At 39.5% G+C, this 25600-nt stretch overlaps 2 protein-coding genes across 2 annotated transcripts in view; one reads left to right on the top strand and one right to left on the bottom strand.

The window, feature by feature from the left end:
• LOC121378416 (sodium-independent sulfate anion transporter-like) overlaps positions 1 to 4037 on the bottom strand; it is a 43617-nt gene extending 39580 nt beyond the window's left edge. Inside the window, exon 1 of the mRNA XM_041506580.1 lies at positions 3970 to 4037. Within this exon, the coding sequence (XP_041362514.1) occupies positions 3970 to 3987 (18 nt within the window). The 5' untranslated portion in view covers positions 3988 to 4037. The remainder of the gene's footprint in view (positions 1 to 3969) is intronic.
• Positions 4038 to 4079: 42 nt separating this feature from the next.
• LOC121378994 (N-sulphoglucosamine sulphohydrolase-like) overlaps positions 4080 to 25600 on the top strand; it is a 45374-nt gene continuing 23853 nt past the window's right edge. The window contains exon 1 of the mRNA XM_041507427.1: positions 4080 to 4273. Coding sequence (XP_041363361.1) covers positions 4189 to 4273 — 85 coding nt within the window. The 5' untranslated portion in view covers positions 4080 to 4188. The remainder of the gene's footprint in view (positions 4274 to 25600) is intronic.

The following is a 25600-nucleotide window of genomic DNA, read 5'->3' as shown; positions in this document are numbered from 1 at the left end:
TACAGTAATAAAATAATCAAAAATTAAAATAAAAATAAATCTGAAAAAATTAAATATATTATATATACTCTTCAAAAAAAGTAGGGGAACCTGAAATATTAATGTATATATTGTTAATATCAACTATTAGACCGAACATATATTTTGACCACAGACATCCTAGTAAAGAACGTTCTGTTTATCAAGACACCAAAACACATTCCATAGTTTGCACATGCATCACGCAGTTGCCCTGTACACGTGTGTGGGGTGTCATTATCTCTTTTGACAATTTCCAGGAAGGTCGATTAATTACTGTGGAACATTATTTCTGTCAATCGTTTTCATTCTGTTGATTTTTGTTTTTAGTCATTTTTATTGTTTGAATTGGCGATTCAATAATAAAAAATGCCAACTTTCAAATTTTACTTCTGACCTCAATTATCTTTCAAGATCTCTGGTGGTCATAAAACCTACTGTAATACTGAACTACCGGTTGTAATGTTGCCCAATTAATTCACTATTATCATATAACCATTCCCCACAGCTAATATACCTTACAATTTTGGCAATTGTAAATTCTTATTAGTGTTCCCCTACTTTTTTTGAAGAATATATATATATTTGTTTCCCAACTGAAACTGTAGAGTAAAATTCGGTGTCCGTAAAATTCTGTGATATTTGTATTTGTATTTTTGCACAGTTCTTTACACTGTTTTTGTTTAAACCTTGAATTTTTATATTGATGTTGATCATCACTTTATTTATTTGCATTACCATAGTTTGACACCCAATAGCCGATGTATTTTTCGTGCTGGGGTGTCGTTAAACATTCATTCATTCATTCATTCCCAACTGAAACTGATAGCTAGAGGTAAAATTGTTCCTGCAACATATCTGTGTTCATCAGATCATCACTAAAGTGTCTATAGCAGTGATTATATCAGATGGTTGTAAAAGTATTACTTATTTTCTGGTGGCAAGCCTCTCATTAGGGCTTCTGCCATCTATTAAAAACTGTGTGACCGGCCTCGGTTGGTGTAGTGGTTAGACCATTGGTCTACAGGCTGGTAGGTACTGGGTTTGGATCCCAGTCGAGGCATGGGATTTTTAATCCAGATACTGACTCCAAACCCTGAGTGAATGCTCCGCAAGGCTCAATGGGTAGGTGTAAACCACTTGCACCGACCAGTGATCCATAACTGGTTCAACAAAGGTCATGGTTTGTGCTATCCTGCCTGTGGGAAGCGCAAATAAAAGATCCCTTGCTGCTAATCGGAAAGAGTAGCCCATGTAGTGGCGACAGCAGGTTTCCTCTCAAAATCTGTGTGGTCCTTAACCATATGTCTGACACCATATAACCGTAAATAAAATGTGTTGAGTGCATCGTTTAATAAAACATTTCTTTCTTTCTATTAAAAACTGTGATGCTTCTAGAGAAGGGAAGCAACCATATAAAGTTGTCAAGTCAGTGGGGAGATGTACGTCACAACACTGATATCTCTCTCACTAACCACTATATTTTATAACCACTCAACAAACAGCTCGGGTATACAGCTACGGTGTTCTGATTGTTAAGCCATTGAACATAAGGCTGGTTCGACTCCTGGTAATGGCTCCACCCAGAGAGAATTTAACAACTCAGTGGGTAGGTCACTACATTGACTTCATTAACCTCTAACAACTAACCACTAACCCAGTGTCCTGGACAGACAGTCCAGATAGCTGAGATGTGTGTCCAAGGAGCTTAAACCTTAACTGGATATGGGTATGGGAACTATATTAACGTGCCCACATCCAAAGTTAGGTTCAGGCACGCCCACCCCGGACTTAGCCTCTGACTTCTTCAGGGACCAATTCCGGGGCAGGAAGATTAACTGGATATAAGCACAACAATAAGGGTAGACAACTACATGTATATAACAGGACAAGCCTGTAGGAACAACATCTGATATGGGGGACACAATCTCCACTGAAGGGGTACAGTCTCTTGTAAGGTGGGGGGGGGGGGGGGGGGGGGGGGGGGGGAGAGGGTGCATAAGCCATATTTAATTATATAGAGTAGGATGAATTTTTTTTTTTTAATTCATCAAATCTGTCCTACACCCAACCACTGGCCATGTCAGAGACTAGGCGTAGGATGAACATGCTTGGACCTTGATTGGATATAGGCACATTAACAGAGTTAACCAGTGGTGAATCCAGAAATTCCATTTAGGTGGGGCCCCAGTGACATGAGATGAAATGCCAAGGGAACTTTTGGGCTGGTTTGGAGGGGGTGGGGATAAAAAAAAAAGTGAAAATTAATATATAACAAAATTATAACAATCACAAAATTTAGGGGGGGCCTGGGCCCCTGCCCCCCACCCCCCCCCCCCAGATCTGCATCTGTTAACAGACATAAACACTAAAATAAATTAAAAGAAAATAACAAAAGAACATATTAAATTATTAAGCCATTATAAAACTAATAGGGGAAGGGAAGTGGAGGGTAAAAAATACAAAATAATGTCCATTTTAGTTTACTAGTATTTCATTTGAACTAACAATTTAGAGTAAATGATTGCCGGGTTTAAAAATTATATTTCTTCAAAAATGTATTTAAATAGTGATGCCTATCAGCACATCTACATGTAGATTTGTTGTCTGGAGGAGCAAAAAAAAAAAAGAAGTTTTATTTAACAACACCACTAGAGCACACTTATTAATTAATCATAGGCATCGGCTTTTGGATGTTAAATATTTGGTAATTCTGACTTGTAGTCATCAGAGGAAACCCGCTACATTTTTCCATTAGTAGTAAGGGCTCTTTTATATGCACTTTCCCACAGACAGGAAAGCGCATACCACGACCTTTGACTAGTTGTGGTGCACTGATTGAAATGAGAAAACAAAAACAATCAGTTGAATGGTTTGATCCTTCGATACAAGCACGTCAGGTGAGTACTCAACTGACAGCTAAATCTCGCCCTCCTGGGGGAGCATGCCCTTGAACCTTCCTAGGAAGTTATCGGGTTGTTCATGCTCTCCTTCTCAGTCAGTCAGCCATCCCAACCCCATGTTCACAAGACACTGATAACTAGGTGATCTCGTTCCAGCTAAATGCACCACGACTGGTATATCAAATGCTGTGGTATGTGCTATCCTGTCTGTGGGATGATGGTTATAAAAGATTGCTTGCACAGGCGTAGGAAGGTGCCAAAAAGTGTGGGGGGGGGGGGGCACACACACAGAGATATATATATATATATAAATACATATATAAATATATAATATAAAACATTGCTGTTTCCCCCCCCCCACAAAGTGGGGGGTACATGCCCCCTTGCCCTCATCCCCCGCTTCCTATGCCAGTGCCTTGCTACTAATGAAAAAATGTAGCGGGTTTCCTCTCTATGACTGTGTCAAAATTACCATATGTTTGACATCCAGTAGCCAATGATGTGCTCTAGTGGTTTCGTTAAACAAAAGAAACAAACTGATAGATGCATGCCCTCCTCCCCCTCCCCCCCATGTCAAAACAAAAATAATTAAACCCTGTTCAAACACCATAGCAAATGGATCGTTCTTTCTATGAATTATTATTATTATTATTATTATATAAACAGCTCAATCATGTTCTGCTTGAACTATAACTGCCCCTCCCCCAACTTATTTTAGACCTGAATTGTGAAATGTTCTGGGGCTTTTAATGATTATGCACAGCACTATTTTATTCAAAATAAGTTACATGCTAATTAAAAAGCTTAATGAAAGTTGTGCCCTATTGGTGTCGTTAAAGTTAAACACAACAAATTTTACTTTGCTTTAATGAAAGAATTTAATGGAGAAATCGCTTCCTCTTCCGTGTTAACTACACGGTAAGCCTAATTATACGCCCGATAAATTAAAATTGAAACTAGTTATTAAGTGAAAACATTTAGGTCAAATGAACAGTAGAGTTATCTAAGTCATATCAAATAAAAATGATAATATCAAGTAAAATCCTACCAACAACGGCTGATGCATGTTACTAATGACATTTCAGTTCATCGTTTGTTCTTTCTTCTTAATTTTTCTTCGTATCACGTGACTATCATGTGATTTCGTACAATTAAAGATCAGGAAGTGTGATTTAGTTTTTCAAATACAATGCTTCGTTTTTATAATCTTATATGTTTGTAGACATATATCTTCCAGACGACAGACGAATGGACAATTCCAATCATCATGTTCAGTTTTATTGGGCTATTCCTGTTCGTTGTCGGGTTTGAAAATCTGAATGGCCTAAAACGAAATGTGCTGGTTTTTGTCGGTAAGTTTAAAGGTGAAGTATCGTAGTTGCTAGTGCCATATTTAGTGATGTTCTTGTGTGCGTGTTCGGGCATGTTTATTATGTAATGGGATGATGAAGACCTATACCATATGTGACCTAAAATAAATTGGTGGCTGATGCAAGACAAAGAAGAAGAAGAAGAAAAAAAAGGACCAGGGTAACAGGGTTCACAAAATTGTTTTGAGATATTTTATTGATCAGAAAAAAGTCAAAAGGATTGCACAACAGGCAGAGCCTATATAAGTGCTCTCCTAAACAAGACTTACATCAGACAATAATCAATATTCATAATCATATATAAAAAATAATAACATAATGTTCACAAAATTATGAGATCTGTAATTCAGTATATTGTGGTAGAAAAAGCCACATTACAAAAAGAGTATCACAGGCTTGTAGCCTACCTTTGGTGGTCTGGGTTGCCTACCCCCATAGCAATTTAAATAATTAACATACTTTTTGATTCTTCAGCTTGTTGGAGCTAGACAGACATTTGGATGGTTATGATCGCTCTCTCAGCCAGAGAGAATGCTGATCAACTTGCCCCAAAACCATTTGATCAACTCGTCCCATTGTTTAGACAACTCGCCCCAAACTTTACTGTCCATAAATAATTGTGACAAAATTAAAAATGGACGTCTACAACTTTGGTGTAATTTTATTTATTATTATTATAGTGAAACTCTGCTATTACAATGGTTTTATATTGGGGAGATCCAATAATCAATTACAGTGAACTGTCATGCCTATTTTAACGACTTTTTCAGTTTGCCCCTTATATCCTTAAAGGAATGATCAGGCAAGGCTTTTTTGAAAGTCCTGTAAACTATAATCTTTTACTGATTCCTAGACGGTTATCTTCCACAATTTAAGTTTTGAAAAGGCTTTGAATATCCAGATGTAATGCTTATAGTGCATACGGGTTATTTCTCCTTGCCACTTATTTACACTGATTTCGTCCCTAGACCAAGAGGATTTGACCCAAAGATAGTCTTCCTGAAATAATATCATCCATCATAAACAAGTAACGATAGATGTGATTAATGAAATGGTAATGATATATGAGTTGACTAAACAGTGTGGGGCAAGCTGACCAACCACTTTGGTAGGGGGCGAGTTGACCTGCTACCACCAGAGATAACTATAGCAAAAACACAGTATGCTGCCTACCACCAGGTAGGCAAAGAATCCCGCTCTAATACAACAACATAACTCTATGTTTGATGCTAAATACCATTACGGTACATTAATAATTTTCAAGTTTGCCCATAACAATTAAATATTTCACATATTAACCACTAATACACACACTACAGGAAGGCACCCGAGAGCATCCCCTTTCCGTAATGTTCCGGTTAAATATGTAGGTGCTGATGGGTTAGTGCTTCAGCTAGACAAAAAGGGAAAAAACTTTCATGTTTTCTTGTGCTATATTACATGTATATAATCATTGCCATTATTACTATATATCTGATTTAACCATTTTATGTTCTTATTATGTTGTCTAATGTATGCCAATGTATGCCATGCCATTTTATATGATCCATATATAAAATATGATTTGAATTGAATTTGTTATCTCAGAGGTCATAATTTTTCATACACCATACCAAACCCCCACCCTGTGCGATATCCTTTTTTTCTAGGAAGCCAGATTTTTTCTTAGCAGGAAATATTCAGCTATCCTAAAAAAATATAACAGTCTGCCATATTTTGTTTCCTCATTTGGGCCCTGAAATTTAAATTCATGCAAACCATCAAATGCTTATGTAGTACTTTTATGAAATCCAGTGAAATATGTTTTAAAAAGTATTTTGTTTAGCTTAAACTTACGGTATCAGTTGGAAATACTGTCATTAAGATGTAAATTCACTGCAAGTTTGAGTTAATTGAATACAGGTTACCATAAATCCTTCTTTTCTAAAAAAATTTCACAACGCTCTATTCATTGCACCTGACAAAGCTAGAATAGCAGAACTAGGCAGAATTCTATTTAAGGCAGGCCTCTGTTCAAAGCAGGCCTCTTTTCAAGACAAACCTCTGTTCAAGACAGGCCTCTGTTCAAGGCAGGCCTCTGTTCATGGCAGGCCTCTGTTCAAGGCAGGCCTCTGTTCAAGCCAGGCCTCTGTTCATGGCAGGCCTCTGTTCATGGCAGGCCTCTATTCATGGCAGGCCTCTGTTCAAGCCAGACCTCTGTTCAAGGCAGGCCTCTGTTCAAGACAGACCTCTATTCAAGCCAGGCCTCTGTTCATGACAGACCTCTGTTCAAGGCAGGCCTCTGTTCAAGACAGACCTCTGTTCATGGCAGGCCTCTGTTCATGGCAGGCCTCTGTTCATGGCAGGCCTCTGTTCATGGCAGGCCTCTGTTCAAGACAGACCTCTGTTCAAGGCAGGCCTCTATTCAAGCCAGGCCTCTGTTCAAGACAGACCTCTGTTCAAGGCAGGCCTCTGTTCAAGACAGGCCTCTGTTCATGGCAGGCCTCTGTTCATGGCAGGCCTCTGTTCAAGGCAGGCCTCTGTTCAAGCCAGACCTCTGTTCAAGACAGACCTCTATTCAAGCCAGGCCTCTGTTCATGACAGACCTCTGTTCAAGGCAGGCCTCTGTTCAAGCCAGGCCTCTGTTCAAGACAGACCTCTGTTCATGGCAGGCCTCTGTTCAAGCCAGACCTCTGTTCAAGGCAGGCCTTTGTTCAAGACAGACCTCTATTCAAGCCAGGCCTCTGTTCAAGGCAGGCCTCTGTTCATGGCAGGCCTCTGTTCATGGCAGGCCTCTATTCAAGGCAGGCTTCTATTTATTTTGTGATGCTCTAAGATACGGCCTCTATTCAAGGCAGGCCTCTGTTCATGGCAGGCTTCTGTTCAAGACAGTCCTCTATTCAACGCAGGCTTCTATTTATTTTGTGATGCTCTAAGATACGGCCTCTAACCGAGGCAGGCCTCTGTTCAAGACAGGCCTCTATTCAAGACAGGCCTCTGTTCAACGCAGGCTTCTATTTATTTTGTGATGCTCTAAGATACGGCCTCTAATCGAGGCAGGCCTCTCTTCAAGACATGCCTCTATTCAAGGCAGGCCTCTATTCAACGCAGGCTTCTATTTATTTTGTGATGCTCTAAGATACGGCCTCTAATCGAGGTAGGCCTCTGTTCAAGGCAGGCTTCTATTCAAGGCAGGCCTCTATTCAAAGCAGGCTTCTATTTATTTTGTGATGCTCTAAGATACGGCCTCTAATCGAGGCAGGCCTCTGTTCAAGGCAGGCCTCTATTCAATTCAGTGATTCTATTCAAAACAGGCCTCTATTCAAGGCAGGCCTTTGTTCAAGACAGGCCTCTATTCAACGCAGGCCTCTATTCAATTTTATTCATGCTCTAAGATACGGCCTCTAATCGAGGCAGGCCTCTGTTCAAGACAGGCCTCTATTCAATACAGGCCTCTATTCAAGACAGGCTTCTTGTGATGCTTCTAAGATACGGCCTCTAATCGAGGCAGGCCTCTGTTCAAGACAGGCCTCTATTCAAGACAGGCCTCTATTCAACGCAGGCTTCTATTTATTTTGTGATGCTCTAAGATACGGCCTCTAATCAAGGCAGGCCTCTGTTCAAGACAGGCCTCTATTCAAGACAGGCCTCTATTCAACGCAGGCTTCTATTTATTTTGTGATGCTCTAAGATACGGCCTCTAATCGAGGCAGGCCTCTGTTCAAGACAGGCCTCTATTCAATGCAGGCTTCTATTTATTTTGTGATGCTCTAAGATACGGCCTCTAATCGAGGCAGGCCTCTGTTCAAGACAGGCCTCTATTCAAGACAGGCCTCTATTCAACGCAGGCTTCTATTTAAAACAGGATCTATTCAAAACAGGCCTCTATTCATACAGGCCTCTAATCGAGGCAGGCCTCTATTCAAGACAGGCCTCTATTCAAGGCAGGCCTCTATTCAAGACAGGCTTCTATTCAATGCAGCATTTTATTCATGCAGGCTAATTCATACGGCCTCTAATCGAGGCAGGCCTCTATTCAAGACAGGCCTCTATTCAACGCAGGCTTCTATTTATTTTGTGATGCTCTAAGATACGGCCTCTAATCGAGGCAGGCCTCTGTTCAAGACAGGCCTCTATTCAAGGCAGGCCTCTATTCAACGCAGGCTTCTATTTATTTTATTCAAGACAGGCTTCTAAGAAGACAGGCCTCTAATCAAGGCAGGCCTCTATTCAAGGCAGGCCTCTATTCAAGGCAGGCTTCTATTCAAGGCAGGCCTCTATTCAAAGCAGGCTTCTATTTAAAACAGGCTTCTATTCAAGACAGCTCTATTCAAGACAGGCCTCTATTCAAGGCAGGCCTCTATTCAAGACAGGCCTCTATTCAATGCAGGCCTCTATTCAAGACAGGCTTCTTGTGAAAACAGGCCAGTATTCAATACAGGCCTCTATTCAAGGCAGGCCTCTGTTCAAGACAGGCCTCTATTCAACGCAGGCTTCTATTTATTTTGTGATGCTCTAAGATACGGCCTCTAATCGAGGCAGGCCTCTGTTCAAGACATGCCTCTATTCAAGGCAGGCCTCTATTCAATGCAGGCTTCTATTTATTTTGTGATGCACTAAGATACGGCCTCTAATTGAGGCAGGCCTCTATTCAAGACAGGCCTCTATTCAACGCAGGCTTCTATTCAATATTTTCAAGACATGCCTCTATTCAAGACGGCCTCTATTCAAGGCAGGCCTCTATTCAATACAGGCCTCTATTCAAGGCAGGCCTCTATTCAACGCAGGCTTCTATTCATTTTGTGATGCTCTTCAATACAGGCCTCTAATCAAGGTAGGCCTCTATTCAAGGCAGGCTTCTATTCAAGGCAGGCCTCTATTCAAAGCAGGCTTCTATTCAAAACAGGCCTTCTAAGATACGGCCTCTAATCGAGGCAGGCCTCTGTTCAAGGCAGGCTTCTATTCAAGACAGATGCTCTATTCATACAGGCCTCTAATCGAGGCAGGCCTCTGTTCAAGACAGGCCTCTATTCAACGCAGGCTTCTATTTATTTTGTGATGCTCTAAGATACGGCCTCTAATCGAGGCAGGCCTCTGTTCAAGACAGGCCTCTATTCAATGCAGGCTTCTATTTATTTTGTGATGCTCTAAGATACGGCCTCTAATCGAGGCAGGCCTCTGTTCAAGACAGGCCTCTATTCAACGCAGGCCTCTATTCAAGGCAGGCCTCTATTCAAGACAGGCCGCTATTCAAGGCAGGCCTCTATTCAAGACAGGTTCAAGACAGGCCTCTATTCAAGACAGGCCTCTATTCAACGCAGGCTTCTATTTATTTTGTGATGCTCTAAGATACGGCCTCTAATCGAGGCAGGCCTCTATTCAAGACAGGCCTCTATTCAACGCAGGCTTCTATTTATTTTGTGATGCTCTAAGATACGGCCTCTAATCGAGGCAGGCCTCTGTTCAAGACAGGCCTCTATTCAAGACAGGCCTCTATTCAACGCAGGCTTCTATTTATTTTGTGATGCTCTAAGATACGGCCTCTAATCGAGGCAGGCCTCTGTTCAAGACAGGCCTCTATTCAAGGCAGGCCTCTATTCAATGCAGGCTTCTATTTATTTTGTGATGCTCTAAGATACGGCCTCTAATCGAGGCAGGCCTCTGTTCAAGGCAGGCTTCTATTTATTTTGTGATGCTCTAAGATACAGCCTCTAATCGAGGCAGGCCTCTGTTCAAGACAGGCCTCTATTCAAGGCAGGCCTCTATTCAGCACAGGCTTCTATTTATTTTGTGATGCTCTAAGATACGGCCTCTAATCGAGGCAGGCCTCTGTTCAAGGCAGGCTTCTATTCAAGGCAGGCTTCTATTTATTTTGTGATGCTCTAAGATACGGCCTCTAATCAAGGCAGGCCTCTGTTCAAGGCAGGCTTCTATTCAAGGCAGGCCTGTTTTCAAGGCAGGCCTCTGTTCAAGGCAGGCTTCTATTTATTTTGTGATGCTCTAAGATACGGCCTCTATTCAAGGCAGGCCTCTATTCAAGGCAGGCCTCTATTCAAGGCAGGCCTCTATTTATTTTGTGATGCTCTAAGATACGGCCTCTAATCGAGGCAGGCCTCTATTTATTTGTGATGCTCTAAGATACGGCCGCTAATAAAGGCAGGCCTCTATTCAAGGCAGGCCTCTGTTCACGGCGGGCTTCTATTCAAGGCAGACCTGTATTCAAGGCAGGCTTCTATTTATTTTGTGATGCTTTAAGATATGGCCTCTAATCGAGGCAGGCCTCTGTTCAAGGCAGGCTTCTGTTCAAGTCAGGTCTCTATTCAAGGCAGGCTTCTGTTCAAGGCAGGCCTCTGTTCAAGTCAGGTCTCTATTCAAGGCAGGCTTCTATTCAAGGCAGGCTTCTGTTCAAGTCAGGTCTCTATTCAAGGCAGGCCTCTGTTCAAGTCAGGTCTCTATTCAAGGCAGGCTTCTGTTCAAGTCAGGTCTCTATTCAAGGCAGGCCTCTGTTCAAGGCAGGCTTCTGTTCAAGGCAGGCCTCTGTTCAAGTCAGGTCTCTATTCAAGACAGGCCTCTGTTCAAGGCAGGCTTCTGTTCAAGGCAGGCCTCTGTTCAAGGCAGGCCTCTATTCAAGGCAGGCTTCTGTGCAAGGCAGGCTTCTGTTCAAGTCAGGTCTCTATTCAAGGCAGGCTTCTGTTCAAGTCAGGCTTCTATTCAAGGATTTACGGTAGTTACGCAAATATAACTGAATAATCTTTTACCTACATGCATGTAGGTAAACATTATGTGAACCGACTTAAGTTACCGATGATTTTGAAATATTGTCCCCATATCTTATATTAAGATTGTCAATCACAGGTTCTCCAGTACTTAATGATCATGGGTTTTTTTGCACAGATCTCCATTAACCATGGATAAAATACCACAAGCAAATTGTGCAGTGTTTGCCATAATGCTCCTACCTTAATTTTCTGCAAACTCTACAACTTTTATGGTTCTATTAGAATCCTTCATACTTCCATTCTTTATTTCCCGTTCCAGCCAGTGTACCACAACTGGCATATCAAAGGCTGTGGCATGTGTTATCCTGTCTATGGGATGGTGCATCGTAGTGGATTTCCTCTAAAACTACGTATCAGAATGACCAAATGTTTTACATTCAGTAGCCGATGATTAATAAATCAATGTGCTCTAGTGGTGTTGTTAAAACAAACATTAACGTTCCTTCATAGTTGTGAACTTGCTACTATTACTATTAGGGCGAGATTTAGTTCATTCTTCAGAGCACTCACCTCATATGCTGGGTCATAGGTTCAAATCCCCTCTTATTATTATTTATTGTTTTTACCCTTGTCCCAACCAGTGCCCCACGACTGGTATATCGAAGACACAGCCCTTGAAGGTCGCCATGACAAACAAAATGTCATTACAATAACCACAGCAGTGGTGAATATATTTAATACATTTTTTAAATTTCTGTCTAAAATTCAGATAAAACAATGTGCTGGGGTGTCATTAAACAGACATTTATTTGAATATTGGTCTCTCTTTTTTCCTTTTAAAACCATAAACAATTTTGTAATTAATTATTATATATACGGGTATACATTTACTACAATGGGTGGAGTAATTTTCAGTGGTGGCAAAGATATACTTACTGTCTGGATAGAGAACATTACTGTCTGGATAGAGAAAATTACTGTCTGGATAGGGAAAATTACTGTTTGGATAGAGACAGCTTATGGGGACAGTCTGCTGGTCTTCTGGGAATATAGGAAAACTTTGATTTACTAATAATTTAATATTCATGCTAATTGCAAATAATTTAATAATTGAATATCCTGGTGAGATTCTGAAGTAATTTTTTAACAGGTTATTTTTTTTTACATGTACAATTTCATTTCATTTATACAAATTTTTGTGCTTGTATCCAATTAAGGTTCAAGCATGCTGTCCTGGACACACACCTCAGCTATCTGGGCTGTCTGTCCAAGTCAGAGGGTTAATAGTTGTTAGTGGTTAATTAGAGACAAGTCGTTATAGTGGCCTTGCACCTACCTATTGAGTCATTAAATTCGCTCTGGGTGGGAGCTGGTACTGTGGTGCAAACCCAGTACCTAGCAGCCTCATGTCCAAATTTCTCGCTCCAACCAGTGCATGACAACTGGTACATCAAAGGCCATGGTATGTGCTATCCTGTCTATGGGATGTGCATATAAAAAATCCTTAATGCTAATCAAAAAGAGTAGCCCATGAGGTGGTAACAGCAGGTTTCCTCTCTCAATATCTATGTGGTTCTTAATCATATGTCCGACGCCATATAACCGTAAATAAAATGTGTTGAGTGTGTTGTTAAATAAAACATTGCCTTCCTTATGCTCAGTGGCTTACCCACTACACCACCGAGGCTGGTACACGTGTACTATGATCAGGATCTGGTGCTAAATGCCACAACAATAGATCTGTTGCACTTATAAATTTGAATACGGGTTTTAACATATAGGTAGCTAGACAGAGGGCAGGCGAAATTGCTTTCACATGCTGAACAAATCTTTAACACATATATATCATGTAGATAACCCTAACTTTCAAAGACTTGACCCGCTTTCAAAGTCTATAATGTGTTTAACATTAATTTCCGCCATGAGACTCAAGTTCCATTGACCTCAATTGCTATTCTGGGGTATATCTTTACAGTCTGATGTTATAACATAAAAATGTAAAATACAATAATGAATTTGTGTAGCAACCCGATCCCCCTTGGTCTCATAGTCTTTCTACAGTGTGTCCAATATGTCTGTAATCAGGGCTTATATATAATTTAATTTTTAAGAACACAATCTGCTCTGTGAAAACTGTTTTGTCTACATCCAGGTGCTGATCCAAGGGTGGGTGCTGAGGATGTACATGTCATCCCCAAGCATCAAAGTGCCCCAAATTTTCAGTGCATAATGAATGAATATAAAGAATTGTGTGGGGGGTTTTAGTAGGGGAAATATAATATTATTGGTCAGCTGAGTATTTCTGGGGAAGGTTATCTGTATTTAGTGCATGATAGTGTAAAGTTGAATACTGTTCATGTAGTTGCGCTTTTATAGGTATTACTCTTCTGATGGCGGATCTAGGGGGGCCCCAGGGGCCCGCCCCCCCCCTAAATTTGCGACAGTTACATATTTTATTATATATTAATTTTCTTCTTTTTTTACGATCCCCCTCCAAACCTCCCCCAAAGTTCCCATGGCATTTCGCCTCATGTCATTGGGCCCCCTAAATGGATTTTTTGGATCCACGATTGGCGGTGGTATTGGCATCAACTTTTGTTTTATAGTTTTGCATTAAAGTTTTGCATTTAGCTAAGATCAGTGAACTTGGTTTATCATCAAAGTGCACGGAAAACGTTTATGGTAGGTGACACATTTAAGTGTGTGGAATTCTTGTTTTAAAATTGCATCCCCTCATTAGTAAAATCCTGCATCTACTTCTGTATATCGGTATTTACAATCTAATTAAAATTAGCTCCACTATTACATGTGGATCTAACACCAGCCAGTTGGAACTCATGTCCACCAATCAAAACCTTACTTGCAGAATCCTGCCAGTGATTTAAAACTAACAACACTGCGTAGTCCCCAATGTCCAGGTAACATTTCGTCTGTAAATAATAATTTAAATATTGACCAATCACACTTCACCTTTTATAACGTTATTTGGGAGCATACACATTCTAAAAATATCGGGCAAGTCTATTTTAGTGGCCGCAGTACAGCGAACCATACCAATACGTACGGGGTGGGTTATCAGTCTTCAATTTTACATTAAAAATTATTTATTTATTTAAAAAAAAAATCAAAAACTAAATCAGTCTTCAGTTTTACATTACAAATTATTTATTTTATAAAATAAAACATGTTTTAAGGCATTCGTAATTCACACGAAACATGTCGTATACCCTCAGGATAATTCGGAATGTTTTCAAATTATTTTTAAATCACTGGCAGGATTCTGCAAGTACTTCTGTATATCGGTATTTACAATCTAATTAAAATTAGCTCCACTATTACATGTGGATCTAACACCAGCCAGTTGGAACTCATGTCCACCAATCAAAACCTTACTTGCAGAATCCTGCCAGTGATTTAAAACTAACAACACTGCGTAGTCCCCAATGTCCAGGTAACATTTCGTCTGTAAATAATAATTTAAATATTGACCAATCACACTTCACCTTTTATAACGTTATTTGGGAGCATACACATTCTAAAAATATCGGGCAAGTCTATTTTAGTGGCCGCAGTACAGCGAACCATACCAATACGTACGGGGTGGGTTATCAGTCTTCAATTTTACATTAAAAATTATTTATTTATTTAAAAAAAAAATCAAAAAAAAAAAACAGTCTTCAGTTTTACATTACAAATTATTTATTTTATAAAATAAAACATGTTTCACACAAAACATGTCGTATACCCTCAGGATAATTTGGAATGTTTTCAAATTATTTTTAAATCACTGGCAGGATTCTGCAAGTAAGGTTTTGATTGGCGGACATGAGCTCCAACTGGCTGGTGTTAGATCCACATGTAATAGTGGAGCTAATTTTAATTAGATTGCGGTATTTATGCATTAAATTGTTTCTGATTTTTAAAATTATTATTCTGCCTAATAACACACTAACATATATATATAACTACAAAGCATCCCAGTAAATAATTTGTATAATAATACATATAATTAATTAAAATTTAATAATTAAAAGCAGGGTTGTGTCTAGACCAAATTTAATGCCTGGCTGAACCAGTACGGAAGATACTGCTAAATTTAACCAACATTTTATCAAGACATATTTAATATACTTCAAGAAGTAATGAAAATATTTTTTAGTATATTAGTGAAAATGCTGGCGGATGAGATATGAATGGTTGGTTGGGCATAAGCATTTCTTTGGAAAAAGTCAGTTTTGTTATACAGCCATTGAAGGGAAATCTTTGTGATGCAATGGTAATTCATAGCAATGTCCTACATATGGTAGAGATCAATTTAAATGCATCTGATGGCTGCTCCAAGGTGATGGCCAAAGTCAAAGTCAAATCATCCACAGAAATTAACACAGCTGAACCTGATTGCTATCTATGTGTTTAAGTTAACTATTCATGTGCAATTAAGAAATGTAAATACATTTAGTTGAAGACACTGAATTCTTTTGTTGATTTTGTTTGTTTTTGAGAATCTATAAGAAATAAAACATTATACTCATACCTGTTAGATAACATTGATCTTACACATCATTTAAAAACATATCCTATTGACTTTCACTTGTTAGATACATTTTTAAAGAACTTGTTTCTATTGTAACTTGTAAAATAAAATGGTATTTAATGGCCACCCAAAAACAATCAGTATTTGACAAATGTTTGAGAAAGTCACTAGCCCTTTTGGAAGCCTTGGCTAGTGCCTATGTATTATGGTAATGTGGATGATAATTTCCACTAGCCCAGACCAAATATTCACTAGCTGGGATCAACAATGTTTTGATACTGATGACAGGACTTCTAGAATTTTTATAAAATCCACTAGCCCTGGGATCGGTGATTTAAAAAAATTACTATTCACGATTAAAAATTCACTAGCCCTACTTTACTTTACGTGAATACAATTTTATTAAATAATAGTAAAAATCGGATTTGTCGTCTAAAGAGGGAGATATAGCTTTACAAGACTAACACTGGGGGGTTGGGATTGGGACAGGATGTTCCTATTTACAAAATAGACTTAACTGCAACATTTGACCCAAAACAATCACTAGCTGTCAGGCATGGCAATAGTAATTATTTACTAGCCCAACATTGAATATCAATAATCTAGAAGCCCTGACTGATGTCTCATTGCAAACTGGCTGAGATACACTGTGCTAATATCTTTTTACAATGAACACAGGAAGAAGACATAATTCTACAAACACTATGCTTAAAAAATGCTTGAATTTTACATTCAAGTGCTTAAGCTTTATAAAGTTTAAATTTTGGTTTGTTTAAAAACACCACTGTTAAGCTTTATAAAAAAAACATCTTGAATTTGCGAAAGAAAATAGAATAGAATTTGTCTGTTAAAAAAATAAACATACTTTTTATTAATTTTTAAGTAAAATTCAGAAACTATAACAAGAAAAATTACGAGAAACATGAGTGTACGTGATGCCAAGTCAGTGGATACTTATTTGTAAACAAAAGTATGAAATATGTACATGTATATAGCCTACAATTAATATTTTTGTAATGGTATAGGTTGAGAAATGTACGTAGTCCTTGAAAATATCAGAAATTTGCTTGAAAAGTACTTAAAAGAGATCTTAAAAACATTTTGCTTAGTACTAAATGAGCCCTTGCATGGCCCCTTTGCACTACTAAGTTTAAGAATCAACATGCCAAAGAGAATGGGCAGCTACATAGATTGATCAGGCACTTACTTGCATTTCGATTTTGTCGTGTATTTCTTTTGTCGGCATTCTGTTTGCAAATGTTTTATGATGTATAAGTCTTGCATAAGTATCCGATTTGAAATGTTTATTTTCTCAATGGAAAAAAAAATTGAATTTAAAATTTGAGACCAAATAGACGGAATGGCATGTTTTAGTTTGTACGGATTTAAGTAGCATAACTTGTTTACATAGGCTTTAGAAGTAAGTGGAACTTCCTCTGTTACCAACCTATTGTGTTATACTACTCAAAACAATTTAGGCAATTGGCACACATGTGCAAGATTTACCCCCCAAAATTAATTTTGTTATTATTTAAAACCCCCACCCCAAAACCACCAAAACTTAAGATGGCATTTAAAAAAACAATGTTAGTTTTACAATGTGTTGCACATCAGTATATAATGACTACATTTCTTATCCTATATATTATGCATATTATTATACACATTTTGGGTATGGTTTCTGGCAATCCATGCTAATTACTGAATGACACCACTAGAGCACATTGGTTAAATAACTATCAGCTATTGGATGTCAAATATTTGGCAGTTTTGACATATAATCTTAGAGAAAAAACCCACTACATTTTTCCATTAGTAGCAAGTGATCTTTTATATGCACCATCACACAGACAAGATAGCACATACCACAGCCTTTGATATACATGTACCAGTTGTGGTGCACTGGTTGAAACAAAAAATAGCTAAATGGGCCCTCCGGCAGGGATCGATCCTAGGCAAACCAAGCTTCAAGCGAGCATTTTACCATACTAATAAAAAAAATGCTTTGCTACTAAAATTTTTTTTATCCTGGCCTGGATAAAAGAACTGGCAGTAGTCAAACATTCTCCATCACAGCCGTGTGTTGCATAATGGGATTGATCACCCATTGCTTTATTTCCTCTTTCAATTGGAACTGCACATCCTGTTTATATATGCTGCCCTATTTGTGATAAAGTGCCTCATACTAAAGATCCATTGTTATTATACAAAAAGAGTAGACTATGTGGTGGCTGTGGGTATCTTTTCTAACACTCAAGACAAAATAGCTTCTAATTGAACAATGTATATATCTAGGAATATTAAACAGATATTACTTTTCCTATAGTTACTTGTTCCAACCAGTACCCTACAAACTGTGTATCAATTAAAGGCCATGTTAGGTGCTGTCCCATCTATGGCAAAGTGGATATAAAATATTCCTAACTGCTGATGGAAAAATATAGCAGGTTTCCTCTAATTAAAACACCCAGTGCATACTTCTTATTTATTTATTTTTAAATAACTTTATTTTTTGCAATATTGCATTCATCTTTCTTCAATATTTAGCGGCCCAATGGTAAAGCATTTGCTTCATGTGCGGTCGGTCTGGAATCAATCCCTGTCGGTGGGCTCATTGGGATATTTCTCGCTCTAGCCAGTGCACCACGACTGGTATACCATTAGCCGTGGTATGTGTTATCCTGTCTGTGGGATGGTGCATATAAAAGATCCCTTGCTGCTAATGAAAAAGAGTAGTCCATGAAGTGGTGACAGCGGGTTTCCTATCTATATCTGTGTGGCCCTTAACCATATATACGATGCCATGTAACTGTAAATAAAATGTGTTGAGTGTGTCGTTAAATAAAACATTTCCTTCCTTCCTTCTTCAATATTTATAAATGTGATACACAATGGTAAAACAAAATGCACAATTTCTTTTTTGTCAGAGTATATTAAGGTAAAAAAAAGTCTTATTCCAAGTTTATTGAACACTACTTTAACAACAATATACTATCAGTTTTTAATACAACTGCTGCTAACTGATTTAGCTGGTTGTAAATCAACTTTGTAGAATTTGGATCCTTCATTTCATTCACTTGTTTGCTCGTGGGTGATAAGGGGGGTTACTTATTGCACCCATGTGTCCTTTATTTGAATAACAGTCACATTTATGAAGGTTACCTTTACTCTAAGTATGTAGCCTCCAGCACATACAATGTCACGTTTTCTTGTAGTAACCGCACCACAGTGTTTCTACATATTTAAAAAACACTTATCTGGTATTTTGTATTACCATAAAAAAATATATTACTAGTCATGGTATGGATTGGTTTTTTTTTCTTCACAGAAGTTGTTAATTTAACAACACCACTAGAGCACATTGATTTATTAATCATCGGCTATTGGATGTCAAACATTTGGTAATTTTGACATTCAGTCTTAGAGAGAAAACCTGCTACATTTTTCCATTAATAGCAAGGGATCTTTTATATATGCACCAACCCACAGACAGGATAGCACATACTACAGTCATGGTGCACTGCCTAGAATGAGAAATAGCCCAATAGGAAGAAAGGAAATGTTCTATTTAATGACGCACTCAACACATTTTATTTAGATATATGGCATCGGACATATGGTTAAGGACCACACAGATATTGAGAGGGGAAACCCGTTGTCACCACATCATGGGCTACTCTTTTCGATTGGCAGTAAGGGATCTTTTATATGCACCATCCCACAGATAGGATAGTACATAGCACTGGCTGGAACGAGAAATAGCCCAATAGACCCACCAAGGAGGATCGACCCTAGACCGACTGCCCATCAAGCGAGCTCTTTACCACTGGGCTGCATCCTGCCCCTTCACACAAATTGTAACATTGGGTTGAGGGAGGGTAGTGAGAGGCAACCAATATATCTTGTATATTGCTATTTGCAGTTCCTGAAATTTATGCATCCAGCAGGAGGAGTGCAACATCAGAAAACAGAGCACCTGCAGTACAGTATTCGAAAGTGCATTAACATGCATTATATAGAAGGTTTTTTTCTCATTCCAACCAGTGAACAACAACTGGTCAAAAGCTGTGGTATGTGCTTTCCTGTCAGGGAAAGTGCATATAAAAGATTCCTTGCTGTATTAGGATAAATGTAGCACCACAACTGGTATATCAAAGGTCACAGTATGTGCTATCTTGTCTGTGAGATGGTGATCCTTTGCTACTAATGGAAAAAATGTAGCAGGTTTCTTCTCTAAAATCTTATGTCATAATTACCAAATGTTTCACATCCAATAGCCAACGATTAATTAATCAAGATTTTCATGTTAGTTTGAAATTTGGGGGAGGACGTGTGCACCACCAGCACACTCCTCTGGATCTGCACCTGCTGCTGCTGCAATGTGTCCTATATGTGTCATGTAATACTGTATTTACTTAGTGTGATCCTGTACCCATCTTATCATAATCCTGTAACACAAGTCTAAAAAATAAACAAATATTTACTTTTTTAAATTTTTTGTATGGTATGATTTCCTGGGAACAAATGTAATGCACATAAAACATTTTTTTTTTTACAGTTGGTGGATACTGGAAAGCTGAACTACAATTAAGGATTCTCTGTTGTTTCCTTTACGTACACATATAAGTTTGTGGATTAACGTAAAACAAATAACAGACGATTCTTATAATTAAATTTAACACATACTAATAATATACTAAATTATATTTTATTTTGAATTTTATTTTTGGTTCTTAAAAAGTAATGGTCAATAAGACAAAGTACCAAATTGATATAAAGTGATGACTTCAGATATAATATACAGTGAAACCCCTCTAAACTGGACACCCTCGGGATCAAGTAAAATGTCCGGTTTTAAGAGGTATCCAGTTTAGAGAGGTTAAGTTCTTTACTGATTTTAAAAAAAGGACCGTGAAAAATGTCCGGTTTTAAGGGAATTCTGGTTTACAGAGGGTCCGGTTTTGAGAGGTTTCACTGTAATAATAATAATAATAATAAATTCTTTATTTAGTGAGAGTAACACAGCAAAAACTAATCTTCCCCAAGGCCCTCAGGTACAAACAATACAGAATTGCAATACATACATTTATGAACAAATAGAAAATACATATATGGCAATAAACATATGTAAAAATTATATTATTTTAGAAAATATTTCTCGAGTCTATATTTAAAAACATCAGTATTTGGTGATGATCGAATAGCTTTATGTAATTGATTCAAAAGTACTGGTCCAGGGTAACTGAAAGTATTTTTAAATAGAGACATTTTAGGTTTTGGCATTAACAGATTTCCATCCTCTACATTTCAAAGGTTATAGTTTTCTCCAACATATATTAATAAGTTTGAAAGATAGTTTGGGGCTGACATTATTTTTACGTTCATCGAGAAATGTACAAACTGGCATTACTGCGGCTGGACCAGTGGGATGACATCAAATGGCAATGTATGTAAGGGAAATTTACTTATTTGATATTGTAAAATTAAATCCCATCTTTGTAATGTATATAACTTAATTAAAAATATGGTAAACATATTAACTTTGTATATTCAAACTTAACAGTCAAATTGATAAAAAAATTAAATACACATTTTGTTAACTTATAAATTGTTTTTGTAAATCAGCAAAATATGTTACAGGATTGACAGACAAAATTAATTTTTTGACTTAAATAACACATATAAAATTAGTTCATTTCATCTTATTGTCTGCTAACAACATTGGTAGTTGTCTTTGTCTCTGTGTTAAATGTTTGTGGCATTTAAAAACAAAAAACAAACAAAAACCCCAAGAAAACATCCATCACTGATAGTTAAAAGGTGTAGGCCTATAAACATTGACCCACACTGTATACTGAAAGAGGGGTTTCGTTTACAAAATATACAATATTCAAAATTATTTAACCTGAAATAGCTGCATTTACATTTTTATTCTATATATTCAAAAAGAAAGCTATTTGTGCCATTTGACACATTATGCAGTATTAATGAAGAGGACTTGGAAATTTGCTGATACTTTGAGAACAGGATCCTGCTTGTAACACTAAATCCAGATTCAAGACTTAATTTTTCTGCATTTCCAGACCAAATGAATCTTGTTTGTATCACTGGAATTTTTCTAAACTCTTCACTTTAAACCTTTATTTACAAAGGCTGTTTTTCTTAAATGCAGGTGTTTAACCATTGTAAAGGGACAGGACGTAGCCCAGTGGTAAAGTGCTCGCTTGATGAGCTGTCAGTCTGGAATCAATCCCTGTTGGTATATGCCCATTAGGCTATTTCTCATTCCAGCCAGTTCACCACGGCTGGTATAGCAAAGGCCGTTGTATGTGCTATTCTGTCTGTGGGATGGTGCATATAAAAGATCCCTTGCTACTAATGGAAAAATGTAATATGTTTTCTCTCTAAGACTATATGTTATAATTACCAAGGAAATGGAAGGAAACTGTTTATTTAACGACGCACTCTTCACATTTTATTTACAATTATATGGTGTCTGACATATGGTTAAGGACCACACAGATTTCAAGGGAGGAAACCCACTGTCGCCACTTCATGGGCTACTCTTTTTTGATTAGCAGCAAGGGATCTTTTATATGCACCATCCCACAGATGGGATAACACATACCACAGCTTTTGATGTACCAGTCGTGGTGCACTGGCTGGAGCGAGAAATAGCCCAATGGGCCCACTGACGGGGGTCAATCCCACACCGACTGCACATCAAACGAGTGCTTTACCACTGGGTTACGTTTTGCCCCTTCAAAATTACCAAATGCCGATGATTAATAAATAAATGTGGTTTAGTGGTGTTGTTAAACAAAACAAACTTTAAGTTTTAATTACATGTGTGTCAGGCACAAACGGTCTTTGTAAATTTGGCCCTGAAGTTTTAAAAGCATTGGACCAAGCCCGTCTTTAAAGTTTAGACTCAAGGCTTCAATAAATATACTGGGTGGGATGTAGCCCAGTGGTAAAGCACTCGCTTGATGCACAGCCTGTTTGGGATCGATCCCCATCAAAGGCTGTGGTATGTGCTATCCTGTCTGTGGGATGGTGCATATAAAAGATCCCTTGCTACTAATGGAAAAAATGTAGCAGCTTTCCTCTCCAAGACTATATGTCAAAATAACAAAATATTTGACATCCAATAGCCGATGATTAATAATCAGTGTGCTCTAGTGGTGTCATTAAACAAGACAAACTTTATTATTTTCAATAAATATACAGAACTACAGGCCAGCTGTTTTCTCATGTTGTTTATTGCACAAGTTCATAGTGTACATGAATATTATACCACAAGACCACATGTGGTTCTGTATTTATTACATACCATTTTTGTATATTATGATTAACAAAAGTTTAATTAACTAATGCAACTTATACTTCGTCTGAAAAGTTAGTTAAATTTTGTGGAATTGACGGAATGTTGAGCGACCTGGCTAGGGACATGACATCATTTGAGTGAACTGTACATGCAAGGTTTTGTATTTGTTCAATAACAGATTTGTTTTATTGTACAATCAGAATGGTCTTTATTACTAAAGTAAGATTAAATGGGTATGTAATAAAGTCATGCCCACACATTCTAAATATCATCTGGACACCATTTTATAAAGTGTGGAGACTCGATTGTAATGGTTTTAGTGGTACATGTGCTATCACCAGCTCGGTGGTGACGCGGTTTTAGTGGTACATGTGCTATCACCAGCCTCGGTGGTGACGCGGTTTTAGTGGTACATGTGCTATCACCAGCCTCGGTGGTGACGCGGTTTTAGTGGTACATGTGCTATCACCAGCCTCGGTGGTGACGCGGTTTTAGTGGTACATGTGCTATCACCAGCCTCGGTGGTGACGCGGTTTTAGTGGTACATGTGCTATCACCAGCCTCGGTGGTGACGCGGTTTTAGTGGTACATGTGCTATCACCAGCCTCGGTGGTGACGCGGTTTTAGTGGTACATGTGCTATCACCAGCCTCGGTGGTGACGCGGTTTTAGTGGTACATGTGCTATCACCAGCCTCGGTGGTGACGCGGTTTTAGTGGTACATGTGCTATCACCAGCCTCGGTGGTGACGCGGTTTTAGTGGTACATGTGCTATCACCAGCCTCGGTGGTGACGCGGTTTTAGTGGTACATGTGCTATCACCAGCCTCGGTGGTGACGCGGTTTTAGTGGTACATGTGCTATCACCAGCCTCGGTGGTGACGCGGTTTTAGTGGTACATGTGCTATCACCAGCCTCGGTGGTGACGCGGTTTTAGTGGTACATGTGCTATCACCAGCCTCGGTGGTGACGCGGTTTTAGTGGTACATGTGCTATCACCAGCCTCGGTGGTGACGCGGTTTTAGTGGTACATGTGCTATCACCAGCCTCGGTGGTGACGCGGTTTTAGTGGTACATGTGCTATCACCAGCCTCGGTGGTGACGCGGTTTTAGTGGTACATGTGCTATCACCAGCCTCGGTGGTGACGCGGTTTTAGTGGTACATGTGCTATCACCAGCCTCGGTGGTGACGCGGTTTTAGTGGTACATGTGCTATCACCAGCCTCGGTGGTGAGTTTTAGTGGTACATGTGCTATCACCAGCCTCGGTGGTGACGCGGTTTTAGTGGTACATGTGCTATCACCAGCCTCGGTGGTGACGCGGTTTTAGTGGTACATGTGCTATCACCAGCCTCGGTGGTGTCGCGGTTTTTTAGTGGTACATGTGCTATCACCAGCCTCGGTGGTGACGCGGTTTTAGTGGTACATGTGCTATCACCAGCCTCGGTGGTGACGCGGTTTTAGTGGTACATGTGCTATCACCAGCCTCGGTGGTGACGCGGTTTTAGTGGTACATGTGCTATCACCAGCCTCGGTGGTGACGCGGTTTTAGTGGTACGCGGTTTTAGTGGTACATGTGCTATCACCAGCCTCGGTGGTGACGCGGTTTTAGTGGTACATGTGCTATCACCAGCCTCGGTGGTGACGCGGTTTTAGTGGTACATGTGCTATCACCAGCCTCGGTGGTGACGCGGTTTTAGTGGTACATGTGCTATCACCAGCCTCGGTGGTGACGCGGTTTTTTAGTGGTACATGTGGCCTCGGTGGTGACAGTGTACATGTGCTATCACCAGCCTCGGTGGTGACGCGGTTTTAGTGGTACATGTGCTATCACCAGCCTCGGTGGTGACGCGGTTTTAGTGGTACATGTGCTATCACCAGCCTCGGTGGTGACGCGGTTTTAGTGGTACATGTGTATCACCAGCCTCACCACTATCACCAGCCTCGGTGGTGACGCGGTTTTAGTGGTACATGTGCTATCACCAGCCTCGGTGGTGACGCGGTTTTAGTGGTACATGTGCTATCACCAGCCTCGGTGGTGACGCGGTTTTAGTGGTACATGTGCTATCACCAGCCTCGGTGGTGACGCGGTTTTAGTGGTACATGTGCTATCACCAGCCTCGGTGGTGACGCGGTTTTAGTGGTACATGTGCTATCACCAGCCTCGGTGGTGACGCGGTTTTAGTGGTACATGTGCTATCACCAGCCTCGGTGGTGACGCGGTTTTAGTGGTACATGTGCTATCACCAGCCTCGGTGGTGACGCGGTTTTAGTGGTACATGTGCTATCACCAGCCTCGGTGGTGACGCGGTTTTAGTGGTACATGTGCTATCACCAGCCTCGGTGGTGACGCGGTTTTAGTGGTACATGTGCTATCACCAGCCTCGGTGGTGACGCGGTTTTAGTGGTACATGTGCTATCACCAGCCTCGGTGGTGACGCGGTTTTAGTGGTACATGTGCTATCACCAGCCTCGGTGGGACACGGTTTTAGTGGTACATGTGCTATCACCAGCCTCGGTGGTGACATTTTAGTGGTACATGTGCTATCACCAGCCTCGGTGGTGACGCGGTTTTAGTGGTACATGTGCTATCACCAGCCTCGGTGGTGACGCGGTTTTAGTGGTACATGTGCTATCACCAGCCTCGGTGGTGACGCGGTTTTAGTGGTACATGTGCTATCACCAGCCTCGGTGGTGACGCGGTTTTAGTGGTACATGTGCTATCACCAGCCTCGGTGGTGACGCGGTTTTAG

The sequence above is a fragment of the Gigantopelta aegis genome, chromosome 8, assembly GCF_016097555.1.
Source record: "Gigantopelta aegis isolate Gae_Host chromosome 8, Gae_host_genome, whole genome shotgun sequence".
Taxonomy (NCBI): domain Eukaryota; kingdom Metazoa; phylum Mollusca; class Gastropoda; order Neomphalida; family Peltospiridae; genus Gigantopelta; species Gigantopelta aegis.
Note: the sequence above shows the minus strand (reverse complement) of the source record. Positions and strands in the feature narration are given on the sequence as shown.